This window comes from Solanum dulcamara, chromosome 10, assembly GCF_947179165.1.
Source record: "Solanum dulcamara chromosome 10, daSolDulc1.2, whole genome shotgun sequence".
In the NCBI taxonomy this organism is placed as follows: domain Eukaryota; kingdom Viridiplantae; phylum Streptophyta; class Magnoliopsida; order Solanales; family Solanaceae; genus Solanum; species Solanum dulcamara.
In genome coordinates this window covers 21,772,834-21,792,457 of record NC_077246.1, presented here as the reverse complement: position 1 = coordinate 21,792,457, position 19,624 = coordinate 21,772,834, and the positions used below count along the sequence as shown (strand labels likewise).

The following is a 19,624-nucleotide window of genomic DNA, read 5'->3' as shown; positions in this document are numbered from 1 at the left end:
TTGGGTGATTCAAAGCCCAGTGTGTTTGGGAAGTTCATGGCTACGCATTGGAGTTCTTGGGGACTGTTGGGTACTCTTCGTTTGAGGTGAATTCGCGTTATAGCAGCTGCCCTTTCTATTTTCGGAATTAATTTTTGTTGAATTTTGAGAATTTAGTTCTTGACCTATATAAACCCGATTTTGGTTATTCAAGGATCTAAATTCAAGAGAATTTCGTGAGGAATCTCGTGGTAATCTCATAAATGAGAGGAGAAGCTTTGTTCGAGGTAAAAATGCATTTGAAGTTACTGATTTAGTCATTTTCGGAATAAAATTTTGTGGAATTTTGAAAGAGTGTATCTTGGTCAATATAACTTCGTTTTGAGTGATTCTTGAGGCTAGATTTTGGGGTTTTTTACAAGAAAAGTCATGGTATAATTTGTTTTGATTGAAATATTTTCGTTTTTGAGAAATCAATGTATAAAGAGGCTGCCTTATATTGTTTTCTTAGTTTGAAAATATGGGAATTGATTGTTTGATCGTCTTACATAATTTCCCACCCCGAATTGTGTTATAAATCTGATTTGTGAGCTTGGAGTAACGTTTAGAAACTGTTTTGGGGGTGAAATCCGGAATTTCATATGTGGGTCCCACAATTCCCGTTTTCGATCCCAAAATTGGTCCATCTCCAAAAATTATAAAATTAGTATCTAAACGACCGTATCGATGTTGTGGTTCTATTTTTGATAGCTTGGCAGCGTTCCAAGGCCGTTCGAAAGGGAAAAGCTCTAGCACAGTGATTTGGAGCCCGCGTATTTAGCCTACAGGTAGGCTACGGTTTTATCTATCTTTAGATTGAGCTGGAATGTGTGAAAACATGTTGAAATAGTTGGAATTTGGGTTGGGTAGTTTGATTGTATATCTTAGGTGGTAGAAATCATGCTTTAGGCTTATTATCGGGTTTTCGCTTGGCAGCGTTCCAAGGCCGTTCGAAAGGGAAAAGCTCTAGCACAGTGATTTGGAGCCCGCGTATTTAGCCTACAGGTAGGCTACGGTTTTACCTATCTTTAGATTGAGTTGGAATGTGTGAAAACATGTTGAAATAGTTGGAATTTGGGTTGGGTAGTTTGATTGTATATCTTAGGTGGTAGAAATCATGCTTTAGGCTTATTATCGAGTTTTCGGATATTTAGAAGCATGTGTATCTTGTCGTTATTTGTTAGTATTATAAGGAGAGTTGAATGAGCATGTTGTTGATACTGTGGGGTATGTTGGCCTTAATATAGGATGTAAACTTGCTTTAGATGTCCCGGCGTCGTTTCGATGGACTTAGATCCTTGCAGAATGGTGTAGTGGGCTAGTGCCTGGTAGTTTGGCCTTAGTTAGGCGTTACCCTTGCTCTTAAGAATATCTTCATCCATAAATCGATACAATCGTGACTTTCGTGATGCATCGGCAATATTAGATTTCATGATCATTGCACTTGGCTCCGGTTCCATTTTTGGCGGCATAGCAGTTGACTTATTTGGGAAAAGATTTTTGGTACTGTTGTATTCTAGTTGGGAAGTAGAATGTTTGGCATCATGGGATAAATTATCTGTGAGCATATGGGTACCCAGTCCCGGCCTCCATTCTGAATTATCGGGGAGCATCCGGGTACCCAGCCCCGGCCTCTGCCGACTTGCTAGTATGATGAGCATCCCGATATCCACTCCTGGCCTCAATCATATCGATGTGTTACAGCAAGCATCCTGGTACCAGTCCAGGCCTCGACCGCACCGATGTAATACGGCGAGTATTCGGGTACCCAGTCCCGGCCTCGACCGCACTTATGTATTATGCCAAGCATCCGGATACCCAGTCCCGACCTTGACCACTTTGAACATTCGGGTGAGCCTCTGGGTCCTAGTCCCAGCCACGACCCCTAAGTCACCACTAGATCGATTGACTCTTAGAGATTCTGGGTTTGGAAATGAAATAGTACTTTGGCTCCTAACATTGCAGATTCTTGGTTCCTAGCCTTGGTAGTTGTAGCTATTCTGTGTACTCGGCGGGCTTATGGGGGTTCGTCCGAGTTTTTATTTAACGTGTGCACGAGTGTCCCGGTTGGGCTTATGGGGGCCTAGTTGGGTATAGTTAGCTGTAGTTTTCATAGGTAGTACTCTTTTCCCTTTTGATGCTTATGTTGACTCTTATTTAGGCTTTTCTTCTTTTTCATATTGTTTTTACCGTTTCTGCTTAGTCGGCCTATGATGCCTACTGGGTACCTGTTGTCTTGGTACTTATACTACACTCTGCATCTACTTTCGTGATGTAGGACCGAGCACCAGCTATCGCCGTGGATAAATCGAGCCTGTTGTAGTCAACCTCGGAGACTAGGGTGATTACTTGGCGTTTTTAGATCATTCCTATCTCCTTCAGCATGGATGGCCCGTCTTTTGCCTTCTAAGACTAGCCAGTGGTTATATATATTTTCGGTCCACTTTCGGGACTTGTACTCATATTTTATTTTGTAGCAGCTCTGTACTTGTGACTTCCAGGTTCTGGGAGGGATCTTTAGTTGTGTAAAATATGTTTTGGGTTACTTCCGCTTACTCATTCTATTTACTTTTATAATTCGATACTCTTATTTAGTTTCTACCCTCAAACCCATTATTTGAAGTTTCGGTTGACGAGTTGGCTTACCTACTAGAGGGTTATAGTAGGTGTCATCATGACCTGATGAAAAATAGGTGGGGACAATAGCATAGTAATCATAGTTAACATATCATAGACATGATCATAGGTTTGAAACTCATAGAGTAGCTCATTTTATAATGTAAGTACAAGTGAGTATTTTCCTTCCACATTACAAATCATACATACATAATTCATATCATTAGGACTTAAGTCACCACATAGGACCCTAAGTCACCCTTTCCATAATTTGAATAAAGAAAGCATAATTTGAAACATACTTAAAATCATACTTGAATAGTCATGCTTGAAACTAAATTCATGTAATGGAGGAGTAATTCATGCTTGCTTGAGAGATTAAATCATAAATGAAATGAAATTCATGCACTTAGAAGAGTTGTTTATGAGAGGTAAGGATCAACAAAACAAAATAAAAGAACTTTATCACATACATGGCATTAGGGAAATGCATTTTCTGGAAAACTGGGCTATGGCGCTACAGTGGCGTGTCACGCCAAGGTGTAAAACACTGGGGGCTATGCAAGCGCTATAGTGGTGCATCGCACCAGGGTATAAACTACAGAGACACATTCCTGGCGCGATAGTGGTGCACCGACCCAGCATTTTCCCAATAAATTTCCAAACATTTTTATCATTTTCATGAATTTTTATCCCCTATAATGAGATCCTAAGTCCTAATTAACAATATAATGAATATATATGAAGAATCTACCAATCTTAAGAAATTACCAATTAATTAATACCAAAAATAGATTTGAATTCATAAAATACATCATAGTTTATGTAATTGAAGTTGAAATTAAGAAGATTCAAATTTTAATTGAAAATCATGGAAGATTTAAGAAATTCTTTGGGATCCATGGGTGAAAGGTACCCATGGATGAATCCCACATACCTTGAATACAAATTATGAAGGAAACTTGAAGAAGCACTTAAAGATCAATGGAGAATTTAAGAATATTCTGGCTAGGTCTTCAATGGAGATCTAGAGAGCTCTTTTTGTGGAGAGAAGATTTTTAGGATGGGTGATTAGTGAATGAATAAGGAAAATCAAGAGATTTGGGAATTAAATAGATTATGAACCTAGCCCAAAAACTATCTAGGTTAATTCCCCCTATAAAAATAGGGAAAAGACTACTTTGGCCTTAATGAAAATTTCTCTTAACCTACCAATGGATTCCCCAAGAATAATTATTCATCTTATTATATCATACTCTATATTTCTCACACTCGGAATATTACACTGGTAGTCCCTATAGTTGAGATTCCTCCAGCACCAGTAGTTAAGGGTCAAGATGCACCAGTAGCTGCATTGATTGAGGATGAGCAACATCGATATGAGAAGTTTAGAAATATAGACCCACCTCAGTTTCAGGGTGGAAAGACCAAGGATGCATATGAGTTATTGACCACTTGTAGGGAGTTGCTTGAGACAGTTCAATTGGCTGAGTCTCATAGTGTTCGATATGTTACTCTTCAGCTTTATGGACCGGATAGAGAGTGGTGCAGGACATATTCCGAGTATCAAACTTAGGTTCTCCTCTAGTGACTTGGGAGACATTCACCAGTACTTTTTATGATCGTTTTGATCACTTGGAGTGAGAGGGAGGAGAGTTGCATTAGGATTGAGAGCCTGAGGAAGGATGGGATGTTTGTTTTATAGTATGAGGTTTGCTTTTGGAAGCTAGATAAACATGCCACCATTATCAACCCCGATGAGATCGAGAGAGTTTGTCGTTTTATGAAGGGTTTGACTTATTCTATCCGGTAGTCTGTATTTTGGGTATCTAGAGGTGGAGCCTCATTTCAGTCTGCAGTTATTGACATTAAGGAGGGAAATTTAATAGAGAGGGAGGAATTTGGGGACCCTAGAGGGCCCATTCATTTGGTTAGTACTCCGGTTCCTCATTTGGAGGGAGAGACGTTGCACGTGTTATTGTTTCCTTCTGGCACTGTGGGGTTCAGGCATCTTTATCGACATTTGAGGGAAGACAGGGTCGTTGTGGCTCATACAGTTTGGATCAGAGTTCATCTGGTTCACAACATAGGCCTGCGGGTTGGGTTGGTTAGAGTATCCCTCTTATTTTTTTTGCAGCAGCCATCCATTTCGAGATTGTGTTTTGGGTGTGGATCCCCGAGCTATATGGTTCGACAGTGCCCTTGCAGACTCATTTTGGTCCACACCATTCTTACATAGCAGTGAAAGTTGATACGCCTAAATTACACCTTGACAAAGAGATATAAATTGGTCTTTGTCAAATATAGAACCTAACTAGGTTGGGGTCGAATCCCACAGGGAATAAGTTGACAACTAAGTTGTATGCGGTTATTTTACTATTAGATACTTATTTTCGACAAAAAGTAAAAATATGGGGGAGGGGGGATTTAGAATGTAGTTCTTAAAAGTTAATAATAACCAAAAAGCGATTTATAGTAGCAGGAGATTGGAGTTAATGAGGAAAGCTATCCAGGTTTGTGTTCACCAAGACAATTTTACAGATCTTCAGGTTAGTACAAAATGACTTGACACACTTCAGATTACATCAGTTTATCACACATTTATCACACTTAAATATTTTCAACCATCTTAAGAATGTAACATTTTTATTCTTCCGAACTAAAAATATTTCTAGTCAATCACCGATAATCAATCAAAGTAGTTAATCTTTCTACATCATTAACTATGAGATGAATTTACAATTTGAATTATTATTGTTTACTCTTTTCTCTAAGTTTTACTCTTTTACTCAAACAAGTCAAACCTAAGGCAGGATCTAATATTTGCAACCATTAGAAATTAGTTAATATGAAAGAATTAACAAGATGCGCAATGCACTACTTAGGTCATTCCGTACAAAACCCTAAATTTAAGTCAAATTGTCATGGATTTCACAACCCTAAGTTGTGGGTTTTAGCCACTCATGATTATGAAAACAAGAGATATTATTGCATTCATCTAAAAGAAAGAAACTTACAAAAGATAAAATAATCAACACTTTGATTTTGTAATTCACAGTTTTCGTTCAATAAACCAAAATCCAAGCAATATTGTGTTCTTTGTGTTCCCCTCCAAAAATAAGATGCTGAAATAAAACCTAAAAGTTGGTATTTATAGTCTCAAAAAATATAAATTCAAATGTCAAAATACGGATCTCAGACATATGCCTGATGGTGGATATGACGGCCCATCACAAACTCGACAGTCCATCACTTGTACCATCGGTGCTAACCAATGCTAATAAGTGGGAACGCCTATTCTGACGAGGGTGATGACGGAGAATCAGAGGTGTGACGGTTCGTCAAATATTCTGTCATTACTCTTTCTCTTGACTTCACTTTTATTTAAGTGTGACGGCGGAATTGATAGCCCATCAATAATGCAATGGCTCGTCAGAGCTGCCATCGTGATTATCAAATTCTTCCCCTTTTCTAGTTTAGATTGATGATGGGTTGAAGGCTCGTTGTAAGTGTGATCGGTCCGTCAGACCTACTATCAGGTCTCTATTTTTGCAGCTCTTTGCTTTGTTTTGCCTTCTTATCTATTTCCTCTAATTTTCTGCCTTAATTTAGTAGAAAACTATTAAAATACCTTATAGTTGTTTAAGAACTAGCATTTATTCCTTGTTAAATGCATTAGATATGCCGTCAAATGCCGGCACATGACCACCCTCATCTTAGAATATTTGCTTGTCGTCAAGCTACTCCTATCACAAACTTTATAGACCTGCAACTAATCATGTTTACAACAGTATCAATGTGCTCATATTTCACAAGTATGCATATTCAACAAGTATTACATTAACTAAAAAGGATCAAAGAGTGACATTTGGACATCAACAACCAACTTGGCATACATCATTCATATTTTCCTCGATCATCAATTCAAATAGTGCAGACTTATGCCCTTACAACAAAGAGGTCCCTCTCACACATGTATCCTGAATTATTAATGAGGGATGAAAAAAAAAGAGAAACTCACACTCAGAATGAAGGTCAATGCAATGCACATCCAATCCATAGGCTTGCCCTTATTATTTTCACCAAACTTTACAGACATTTGGATTAGGATCACTATAGGACTTTATTCATCTTGTAACATAGGCTCGGGTTAAAGGTAGGATACATTTGGGAAAAGTAACTAAGACCTCCTTAACATCATCTTTTCTTTGTTCCCCAAATTTCTTTCAAAGCCCACTTGATTCATCCTACTGACTCAATCTTGGTATTTTTTATGCCTACCTTATTTAAATTTATTATTATTATTATTATTTTTGTGGTGCATCCCCAAGTTTTTATTTCTATCATCCTATCTTTATTCATACCCCACAATAATTTTTCTTTACTCATAGTAGCCACCCTCAACTTAGGCATTTTGCCTATGTCAAGGTACATAATGTCCAAGGAGGGACCAGGGCCAAAGGAACAATTTTAAAATAAGCAGGTAAGGTAAACATGTTAACAATAATCAGGTTTTTATTTAGGCTTGAAACAAAAATTTGGATCAAAGGATTTATACATTTCTTTGGTTGATTTTATAGGCTTAGTGAGTCTAATTTCAAAAATGGCCTATGATCTTTTCCTAATCCATTGTCTTCCAGCCAATACGTTATAAACCAGAAAAATTCTAGATGTATATGTAGAGCATGACTACACAAGAAACTCACATTCACACATGACATGGTATGCACTATCAACATTTGACTGACCAGTTCATACATATAGCTTAAGTATTATTGATTCATTCATAGTCATCAGATGTCACACAAAGATCCTTAATAGTCAATATAAACTCATACACAATATCACACCATAAACTTTTATTGTTCCAATACATGATGCAAACAGTTATCGTACAGGCCCATTGATAAATATTTACATAGTTGACAATCCTAAACATGTCAGTTCTACTAGATTGCACCTAAAGGAAAATAAACACGGCAAAACAACCCCTAGGAGGTGTGATAAGACTCCCAGGTACACTCCCTTCCCTCTAAAACATATACATTTCCCTCAATGCATTACAAAATATAAATTAAAACTAGGAGAGATGGATTTACCATCAAAGCTCTAAGCTTCAGAGTTTGGCAATGGTGGTAAGGCTTTAGACTCTTTAATAACAGCATCAGTGATGCCGATAGTGTACAGCACCATCAATGACTCCATAGGCAATGTCTCAACAGCAGGTGAAGGAGGAGGGTGAGTGTGTGACTCCATAGTAGGCTCAACTCCTCTGATCGGAGTAGCCTCAGTCTCCAAAGTACTAGACGATGCCCCAAAAGCATGGGCTCGCAACTCCCCATAGCTAATCTCTGCATCAAGACGTGATAACCTGGTAGCCTTCTTAAGCTACTCCCTGTCGATCCTCTCCATCTCACTCTCACTGTGATGCCTCTTCTTTCCTCAAGGCCTCTCATCTTTATCTCCATCTATCAGGAACTTCCCTGAGGCTTTAGGGACTGTACTCAGAAGATCAACGAATGGCTCTTCTCTCTCCGATTCCACAACATCCAAAGTCAGGAATACCTCAAGCAACCTCTATCATAGTGTCAGCTGTCTCACCTAGTGTACCAAGAGTTTTAGAGGCCGATAGTAGGAGTTGCAGCTCCTATGGATGCTGCTGGCTATGCAGAAGTCATAGTCCCATCTAAAGGAGCTGGTCTGAATACCTATGGCATCGACTTATGCACCCGTATCTTAAGCTGTTGATCAGCCTTAATCTTTTCAATATCGAACCTCTTAGTCACCTCTATCTCTTTGTCAATGCCTACTAGAAAGGGCACCCCTACTAACTTACACAACTCAGTAATTAGCAAGGGAATGAGAGTGACGTCCTCGATTGCCAGACCCTGTATCGTATTTCCTCAGTAATAATCCTTCTGAAGTTCACAGGGAATCCGGATATGAGACTAGCCACCATGACAAATTTCTCTTCAGCTAATGTATTATCACGCTAGTGGGTAATAATCTGTAGCACACAACCGCCTACTAATATTTTGACAGAAATATCAAGGAGGATTTCTAAGTCCGTTCTCTAGCATTATTTAACCATATCGGATTTCCCTCGGTCATCACCTATGCAAACCATGGCCTTTGATCAAACCAAGTATGCATGTGATGGTCAAACTCTATCGTCCTTGATGGTGCTATATACTCTGGCCTAAATAAAAACCTGTTGATTGTGGTGGCATCAATCTGGAGTGGCACCTCGCGTACCATAACTTGATCCAGTACATCCAACTCCCCTTTTAGTGGCTTACCTTTTATAACTAGTGTTTCCGCATAATTCATATAGAACTCACAAACCATGGCTGGGTAGTATGCACCAGGACCTTCCGTATTCCACTCTAGCTTGTACTCATTGAATCAGGCCTCAATCTCAAGGTATTCTGGATATCAGATGCAAGAACTCGGGCCTTTTTAGCAATTCTTTATTTCAAACCCCCTTTTGAAATCTTAACCAACCTGTCTCTATTGTACTGCGCAGCCCCTTTGATGGACCACTGTATATTTTAACGAACCCCAGGGTTCTTTGTCTTGATTGAGCCTCCCTGAATGGGTTCTAAAATATCAACCCCTGCTGCATCTTTCAGTGTTGGTCGTTCCTAAGCAGGTGTCGGAGGACAGGCCGAAACTAGAGCCGATGCCTGATTCGTCTCCCTCTTCAGACTAGAGAGCTTCTCAATTTTGTCGGGTCGAAGCTCTAGTTTTAGGTGCTGGTGTGGTACTACTTGTAATAAGGACATGAGTGTCCTCCTTCGACTCACTGTACTCGTCTACGAGGCATCGTGTTGATCGTTTTTATTTATACCTACGGGTTAGTTTCATCTTCAACGGCATTGGTACATGTGGATGAAAAATATTAGTGCCAATGATCATAATAAACCAAAGAAAATTTTATAAAATTTTAGGTGCCAGGACCATGTGATGATAGAAATGACGGACCGTCAAAGATTTGACGATCGTTAATTCTGCCGTTATTGCTAAATAGTGACAACTAAATGTTAGACAGTGGAAATGATAGGGCATCAGTTATCTAACGGACTATTAAATCCATCATCACTGCTAACCAGTGAACCCTAGAATTATAGATAGCTATGACACTTAACCTGATGGCCCGTCATATATGTGATGGTCCGTCAGGTTCATCATCACTGTTATCTAGTGGCATGATTAATTTTACTGGCAGTGACAGCAAGTAAATGAAATGTTTGTTGATGGTGCACACGATGGGCTGTCACATAGGTGATGGCTCATCAAATGCATCTTCATAAGCTATAATCCTAACTGTTGGTACTCAGACTGCATTTCAAACTTAAATTCTCGACAACATTAAGGGTACCCAGACTTTCTAGGTGTCCTACAAACACATAATTACAAGCATGATGATTTTCCTTAAGAATATTGACGCGTGATATATTATTGGAAATTGTAATGCAGCAACACTAATGGGTACTCAGACTTTCCTTGTGCATGACAGATATCTAATTTGCAAAAATAATGATTTCCCTTAAGAATGTCGTTACTCAATCCATCATTAGGAACCGTCACTTGGTCAAATAAAACAAAATATTTTTTAGGTGTTTTTAACTATAGTATCTACAGAGACTACCAACTTCCATCCCATCTAAGTAACCATTTATAGGTTCCCTCTCACTCAAATAAACACCTGTAACTGACAGAATGTAAGGCTACTCAAACTTCACCTTATTTACAACGTTCAATTTCAATCAGCCCTATAAAAATTCAATGCTATTGCAATCTACCCACAAAACACAATGTCACACAATTTTCCAAACTGATATGTAGGTAGCAATACTAATAGTCCCAACAACCTAACTCAATCCAATTCACATATCATGATCATTCTATTCAAATTTAACAATCAAAACAACCCAATAAGGTATAAGAAGTTACTCAATACTTCACTCCATATCACCCATAACTCATCTACAACTGAACTTACCAAAATCTAGTATACAGGAATTAACATCACAAAACATACCTTTAGAACTTGATGCAACACCGAATGGAAATTTGAAATTAGCCCACCGCTACAATCCCCCTTCGAACGCAGATAAGTGAATAAGTTCCTGGGTGTAGGGATCGTGTATAGAAGATGGGTATAGGGATCGGGATATGGGTATTGGGAAGATGATATTGGATTTGAGAATTGATCGGGTTTGGCTGTGAGTATTTATGGGATCGGGTGATTTGGTGCTTTGAACACTTTAGGATATTGGTAACAATGGCGTAGGTCGGGTGATGGATATGTTGTAGTTTAATTGGTTAGGATTTAAAGAAAAAGGCGGGTTGAGTAGAAGATTATGGTTAGAATAACTTACCCAGTGCGACAGTAGATGTGACGACTTGTCATATATGTGACGGCCGTCACAATCATAAAGTTCTTGGCCTCACTTCAGAGATTTGCTCTTTTAGGCGACTGAGCTTCGAAAATGGATCTAATGGACGTCACACATGTGACGGTCCATCATTTTTACCTCATCCCTAACCAGTAGCTCATCTTTTGATAACTAATCTGATAGTTCGTCAAGGTTCTAATGGCCCTTTAGACCTCGTCATCGAATTTTTGCATGCCTTTTTCTTGACTTCTTTTACTACTTCACACTTAGCATACTTTTTCAAATACTTCAACCCAACATTCACACTATACAACATTAAATATGTACAAAAATATTTGGTTGCCTCCTAAATAGTGCCTTATTTAACATTGTGGCATGACTCAGGTTCCTTGATTACTCAGACTTCATCAAGGTAAACCAATTCTATTGCTTTACCTCTTCTGGAGTGCCAATGTACTACTTTACCCATTGTCCATTCACTTTGAAATGCTCCCCTTTCTCATTTTCCACTTCTAAAGCTCTAGATTGAAATACTTGCACTACTTGAAATGGCCCAGACCATTTAGACCTTAATTTGCCTGGGAATAACCGAAGCCTTGAATTGAACAACAATACCAAATCCCTCGGACTGAATTCTCTTTTCTGGATTCACCGGTCATGGTAGATCTTCATCCTTTCTTTGTAGAGAGCAGACCTTTTGTATGCCCTTAGATGGAATTCATCCATCTCATTGATTTGTTCCAAGCACATGTTCGCGGCATCACTCCAACTCAGATTTAACTTTTTAAGATCCCATAGGGACTTGTGCTCTAACTCCATGGGAAAATGACATTCCTTTCCAAACACTAATTGGTATGGAGATATAACAATGGGTGTTTTAAAAGCTGTCCAATATGCCCATAAAGCGTCATCAAGTTTCCTTGTCGAGTCAGTCCTATTGGCATTTACGAACTTTGCCAATATTTCCTTAATCTCTCTGTTTGACACCTCAGCTTTCCCACTAGTCTGTGGATGATAAGGAGTAGCCACTTTATGTTGTTTCACCCCGAACTTAGCTAGCAAAGTCCTGAACACCTTATTGCAAAAATGAGAACCCCCATCACTAATGATTGCCCTAGGTGTACCAAACCTAGAGAAAATGTTCTTTTTCAAAAATCCTGCAACACGTTTACCTTCATTGTCTGCTAGTGCCACTACTTCTACCCATTTGGAGACATAATCAACAACCACTAGGATATACTTCTGCCTGAAAGAACGAACAAATGTCCCCATAAAATTGATGCCCCAGACATCAAAGATTTCCACCTCTAAGATCGGAGTCATAGGGAGCACATGTTTTATTGATATTGCTCCTTGTCTCTGACACTTGTCATACCCTTTAACCAGATTAAATACATCCTAATAAATAGTGGGCCAGTAGTAACCACATTGAAGCACCTTTTGCACAGTACGAGTGCCACTATGGTGTCCTCCAACAGGAGAAGAATGACATTCTTCTAATATATTCAACATTTGGGCTTCAGGCACACAACGCCTAATCAAATTATCAATACACAACCTGAACAAGTATGGCTCATCCCAATAGTATTTATTGACATCATGCAGAAACTTCTTTCTCTACTGGAACGTCAGGTCTTCAGAAATCATGTAGCTAACAACGTAATTAGCTAAGTCAGCATACCAAGGAATAAGATCAATGTAGTGGCTAATACCTGCTCATCTAGGAATGAGTCATTAATCTCCATCCCATCCCCATCTTCTTTCTCATCTTCTAACCTCTACAAATAGTTTGCTACTTGATTTTCACACCCTATTCGATCTTTGACTTCAAATTCAAACTCCTATAGCAAAAGAACCCATCTGATCAACCTTGGCTTTGCATCTTTCTTTGCCATTAAGTATCTCAGGGCTGCATGGTCAGAATGTACTTTCACTTTCATACCCAACAAGTATGCCCTAAATTTCTCAAAGGCATATACCACTGCTAGCAACTCCTGCTCAGTAACAATGTAGTTTTTTGAGCTACATTTAATGTTTTGCTCTTATAATAGATTGGATGGAAGATCTTGTCATGCTTTTGTACCAGCACAACTCCTAAAGCTACACCACTGCATCACACATTATTTCAAATAGTTCAGACCAGTCTAGAGCAACTATCACTGACACTAAAATGAGCTTTTATTTTAGACATTCAAAGGCTTTCCTGCATGCCTTATAAAAGTGAAACTTCATCTCCTTCTGTAATAGCTTGCACAAAGGGTATGCAATTTTAGAGAAATTCTTGATAAACCGCCAGTAAAACCCCACATATCCCAAAAAACTTCTGATGCCTTTCATAAAGATAGGTGGAGGTAGTTTTTCAACCAATTCAATTTTCACCTTATCCACCTCAAGACCCTTTTCAGATATCTTGTGGCCCAACACTATGCCTTATTTGACTATAAAGTGACATTTTTCCAAGTTTAGCACCAGGTTTGCCTATTCACATCTTTGAAGTGCTCTGCTAAGATTCAACAAACAATCATCAAAAGAATCTCCTACCATAGAGAAATCATCCATAAATACCTCTAGAGTATCCTCAACTATGTCTGAGAAGATAGACATCATGCATCTCTAGAATATAGCCGGTGCATTACATAATCCAAATGGCATGCACTGAAATGCAAAGGTGCCATACGGTAATGAAAAGGTGGTTTTCTCTTGATCTTTCAATGCTATAAAGATTTGGTTATAGCCAGAGTAACCTTCCAGAAAGCAATACCACCCTCTACCAGCTAATCTATCCAGCATTTGGTCCATAAAAGGCATTGGGAATGGTCTGTTAATGTCCACTTATTGAGTTTTCTATAATCCATACAGACTCACCACCCTATGACTGGCCTCAATGGAATCAAATCATTCTTATCGTTAGAAACTACCATTATTCCTCCCTTTTAGGGACACACTGCATCGGACTGACCCAGCTACTATCAGAAATCGGGTATACCACACCTGCATCAAGCCATGTAATAATCTTTTTTTACCACCTCTTGCATAGGTGGATTAAATCTTCTCTGATGTTCAATGCTAGGCATATAATCCTCCTCCAATAAAATTTTATGAGTGCAGATTCCAGGAGGTATTGCTGTTATATCAACAATGGTCCATTCGATCACTTTCTTATATCTTTGCAGGACCTTAACAAGAACTCTAACTTGCTTCTCTTTCAAATCTGCAGCAATGATTACTGGGTAAAGTATTGTTTTTACCCAGAAATACATACCTTTAATGGCTCGGCAATTCTTTTAACTCAAGTGTAGGCGTCTCTTCAATAGATGGTTTAGTAGGGGGAGTTGGTCTATTTTTCAAATCAAAGTCTAGCTTTTTAGGAGCATAGGAATGTGATCCCATATCCCTCAAAGCATTTATTTTCTCATCATACTCCTCTAATCCGTCTACTTCGAAGTTCATGATCACTGCCACCAATGTTTCAACCGTGAACCTCCTTTCAATAGAGGACTCAATAGCCACCTCATCGGCTATATCTATCACAGATATCACAGTCATATAATTAGGTTACTTCATTGATTTGCACATATTGAATTTTACCCCTTCATTATTCAACTTGAAAGTTAATTCACCACTTTCCATGTCAACTAAAGCTCTTTGTGTGGCCATAAATGGTCTTCCCAAGATTATGGGGACCTAGAAATCCACCTCGCAGTCTAGGATCACAAAATCTACAGGAAAAACAAAATGGTCAACCCTTATCAACACATCACATAAGATCCCCACAGTCCTCTTCACTGGACGATCAACCATTAACAACCTCATTGAAGTTAGTTTGGGGGATTCCATGCCCAACTGCCTGTAAATTGCTACTGGCAAAAGATTTATGCTAGCTCCCAAATTGCACAAAGCCCTTGCAAATTAAATACACCAATCATGCATGGGTGCACCTTGATCCTCTTTCTTCTCAACCAATAACCTTGTAGCAACAACACACAATGGTATAGGTTATCTGGTGGCTCAAAAGTGACTGTTCGCTTCTTTGTAACTAGATCCTTTATGAATTTTGCGTAACCTGGCATTTGCTCTAATGCTTCTACCAAAGGAATGTTTATAGAAAACTCCTTCAACATTGATATGAATTGTAGAAACTTTCCATCCTCAGCTTTTTTCTTCAACCTCTGAGGGAAAGGAGGAGGTTGTTTCAGAATTTGTGGCAATGGATTCACCACCTCTATCTTACTTTTCTCCTTACCTTTTTTCTTTTCATTCAACTTTTTTTCTACTACTCGATCTTCTCCCTCATCATCAGCATTAGCAAGAACAATGTCATTTCCAGCATTTTTCACATGCTCATCAAATTCAGATTCAACACTTTCTTCCTGCTCATTACTTGTAGGTGTTGGCCCCATGAGCGTCTTTCCACTCCTTATCATTATTTCCATACACTGACCATCTTTTCTTGGGTTTTGAACTATTTCACTTGGCAGGGTACCATTCTTTCTTTGATTCAATGTGGATGATAGTTGCCCTATTTGCTGCTCTAACTGGTTAATGTACGTGGAGTGTGAATCTACCAACTGGCTTATATTGGATAGATCACCTTTTATTTCCCTTACTCCTAAGTCGATAAATTCCACCTTCTATAGCACATTAGATAGTATATCTTCCAACCTAGAGTTACCTGTCCTAGTTGATACTCTTTCTATATTACCTAGAGGTACATATACACCACTTCAAACATTCTTAGTATTGTCCTTATTTTGCCAGCTCCTTTGATCACGGTTTCTGGATCGATCATAGTACCTATCTTTTTGAAAGTTCTAACCTTAGTTTCTAGAGTTGAAACTCCATAAACCCCCTTGATTGTTTAGAAACTTCACCTCTTCATCATAGTGGCCTGCAGACTCAACTACCTTTACTTTTTTAGCTCCACCAGACAGTAGACGTTTAGTTAGCAAATCCATCTGAGTCATTATATGGGCCATATCTTGGTCGTTCTCCTCTTCTCTCTTTCATTTTGCTACCGATATCTCAAAAGTATATCCCATACCACCTATTTTAGAGTCTCTTGTATGCCAAGCCCTGCTGGTTTTTGAAACTTGGTCTAGAATAGCTGATGCTTCAGTGAAAGTCTTAAACATGAATGATCCACCATAAGCATGGTAAAAACTAGCCTGGTGACGAAGTTGCAAGATCGGTAGAAAAGCTCAATCAAGTTCTCATCTGTGAGATTGTGATTTGGAAACTATTTCAGCTTCTGACTAAACCTCGACCATGATTCATGTAGAGCTTCATTAGGTAGTTTCTTGTGTGCATTGATCTCATCCTTAATCTGCAGCCTCTTTGAAGGTGGGAAGAATCTCTCCAAAAATGCTTCCTTCAGTTCTCTCCAATTGGTAATCGAATCATGTGAGAGATCATTTAGCCACTTGATTGCCTTCCTAGAAAGAGACAATGCAAATAATCTTAGGCAAATTGTTATTTCACTAACTCCGAGATATCAGAAGATTTACATGTGGCGATAAAGTTTATCAGATGTTGACATCATCTCCAACTACTCTCCTGAATAATCCTTTTAAATTCAACAGGTGAATCATGTTGTTAGTGACAATGAACTTCTACCCTAGAGGTAGTGGAGAAAGAACTATAGCCTGAGTGGCTCTTATCCTATCCATATCTGGATCATCATCTTCCACAGTGAAGTTAACAGGTGGTTGACCTCTTCCTCTAGGCATTGGTCGTTGATATTAAGGTAGTAAATCCTCCTCCTCCTCATGTTCATCTCCCAAATTGTTATTACCACCATCATTCATATTGTCTCTAGCGTGAACTTCATCAAGCTCTCTTTGCCTCTGAGCTTCTCGTTCTTGTGCATTCATCTTGTGAACTGACCTTTTGATTTCTGGATCGTAAAAAATCAATGGTGTACCCTTACTTCGCTTACTTGGCATGCATTGAATTGTTCCCTTCAAAAGCTCAAACACAACAAACAAAAAGTAAAATTAGGAAATAAGACTAATAGTCAAACTTGACTTAATAGAAAATTGTATTCATCAACAATGGCGCCAAAATTTGATACACTCAAATTACACCTCGATAAAGAGATATAAAGTGGTCGTTGTCAAATATAGAATCCAACTAGTTTGGGGTTGAATCACATAGGGAATAAGGCGATAACTAAGCTATATGTGGTTATTTTACTGTTAGTTACTTATTTCTGACACAAAGTGAAAATATTGGGGGGGGGGGGGGTTAAAATGTAGTTCTTAAAATTTAATAGTAACCAAAAAGTGATTTATAGTAGCAGGAGATTGGTGTTAATGAGGAAAACTATCCATATTTGTGTTCACCAAGACAATTTGACCGATCTTCAGGTCAGTACAAAATGACTTGACACACTGCAGATTATATCCGTTTATCGCACATTTATCACACTTAAATATTTTTCAACCATCTTAAGCATATGACATTTTTATTCTTTCATACTAAAAATGTTTCTAGTCAATCACTGATAATCACTCAAAGTAGTTAATCTGGCTACGTCATTAAGTATGAGATGAATTAAGAATTTGAATTATTGTTGTTAACTCTTTTCTCGAGGTTTTACTCATTTACTCAAAAAAGTCAAACCTAAGGTAGGATCTAATGTTTGCAACCATTAGAGTTAATATGAAAGAATTAACAAGATGCGCAATGCATTACTTAGGTCATTCTGCACAAAACCCTAGATTTAGGTCAAATTGTCAAGGTTTCCACAACCCTAGGTTATGGGTTTTAGCAACTCATGATTATGAAAATAAGAGATATTATTGCATTCATCTAAAAGAAAGAAACTTACAAAATATTATATAATCAACACTTTGATTTCGTAATTCACAATTTTTGTTCAATAAACCACACTCCAAGCAGTACTACATTCTTTGTGTTCTCCCAAATAAACAAGATGCTGAAATAAAACCTAAAAGTTGGTATTTATAGTCTTAGAAAATACAAATTCAAAAGTAAAAACACAACTCTCCGACATCCGCCTGACGGTGGATATGAAGGCCCATCACAGACTCGACAGTCCATCACTTGCACCTTCGGTGCTAACCAGTGCTGATAAGTGGGAATGCCTGTTCTAAAGACGGAGATGATGAGGCATCAGAGGTGTGATGGTCTGTCAGATATTTCGTCATTACTCTTTCTCTTGGCTTCACTTCTGTTTAAGTCCAACGGCAAAATTGATGGCCCATCAGTGATGTGATGACTCATCAAAGCTGTCATCGTAATTATCAAATTATGGCCCTTTTTTGGTTTATCTTGACGATGGGGTTAATGGCCCATCGTGAGTGTGACCGTCCATCAAACCTACCATCAGGTCTTTATTTTTGTAGCTCTTTACTTTGTTTTGCCTTCTTTTCCATTTCCTCTGATTTCCTGCCTTGATTCACTAGAAAACTATTAAAATACCCTATAGTTACTTAAGAACTAACATTTATTCCTTTTTAAATGCATTAGATATGTCACCAGTCAGGGGTTTGGTACTACCAGCCAGAGGCTCAAATCCATAGACCCGGGGTCGTGGTAGGGGTCAGTTCGATAGAGGTGGTCGTACCAAAGGTAAGGGAGCAGGTGATTGTCACGCTCCGAGAGGGTACCCCACTCAGAAATCATATCTGACCTCCGAGAGAATCACTTGGTCTCATCACTCATTCATTCATCAGGAGAAGACTTAAGTAAAAATAAGAATACTTATGTGGACTCGCCATCATCAACATCAAATAAAAGAAATAATTCTTAGAAGAAGTAGTTTCAAAGGAGAACTATTCTAATTACATCATCAAACTCTGTCTATGAAGCCTCTAAAACTATTAGACTGTGCCAATGACATATCCATGGTTACCTGAAAAGAAAAATAATACTCAACAATAATAAAAGGATAAAGAGTTCCTCCAAATACAAAAAGGACTCACCAAATAGCTGGAAAGTAATGATCTTCAACGATGCGCCTGTTGAGGATCTAGAACACCTGTATTTGCATCGTAAAATAATTTAGGTTGATTGGCTCAGTACATGGAATGTACGAGTATGTAAAATGGCAGGAAAGTAAGGACAAATATCAAGAAACTCCTCTCAAAAGACTCGGCTCAGAACTCAACATTATCTCAACATCAATATGTAATGCAAGATTTAAAATAATAATTATAATAAGCAATGCTTACTTAGTTGAGAGTTTCTCTAATGGACAACCATCACTTATGAGCTAGTGATAATACAACAAAGCGATGTCGTTGCCACATCCATCCAATACCTTGTCAGGATAAAGTACATCACCATCTTGGATCCAATCATCAAAGTCTTCCTTTTGGGACTTAAGAGGTATAGCTTCCATCGTACGCTGGCTACATAGTTCTGGAGTTTGAGTTAATTAAACTCTTACCCAACTCGGTACTCAATACTACTCCCAAAATATGTGCTCCTATTAACCTCATCATCTAGTCTCATTAGACTTTAATTTAAAACATCAAACTCATCTCAATGCATCATCATCATCATTACCTCCTCATCAAATCATTATACTTCAAAACAGCTTACTCAAAACATCATTTAACCCA

General features: G+C 38.4%; 1 protein-coding gene across 1 annotated transcript; it reads right to left on the bottom strand.

The window, feature by feature from the left end:
* Window positions 1–11,684: 11,684 nt before the first annotated feature.
* On the bottom strand, window positions 11,685–14,296 carry LOC129869709 (uncharacterized). Its single transcript, XM_055944349.1, has 4 exons — window positions 14,060–14,296; window positions 12,893–13,030; window positions 12,749–12,814; window positions 11,685–12,434 (listed from the first exon to the last, which is right to left on the bottom strand). Exons 1-4 carry the CDS (start codon window positions 14,294–14,296, stop codon window positions 11,685–11,687), a joined length of 1,191 nt encoding a protein of 396 aa, XP_055800324.1.
* Between the last annotated feature and the right edge of the window lie 5,328 nt (window positions 14,297–19,624).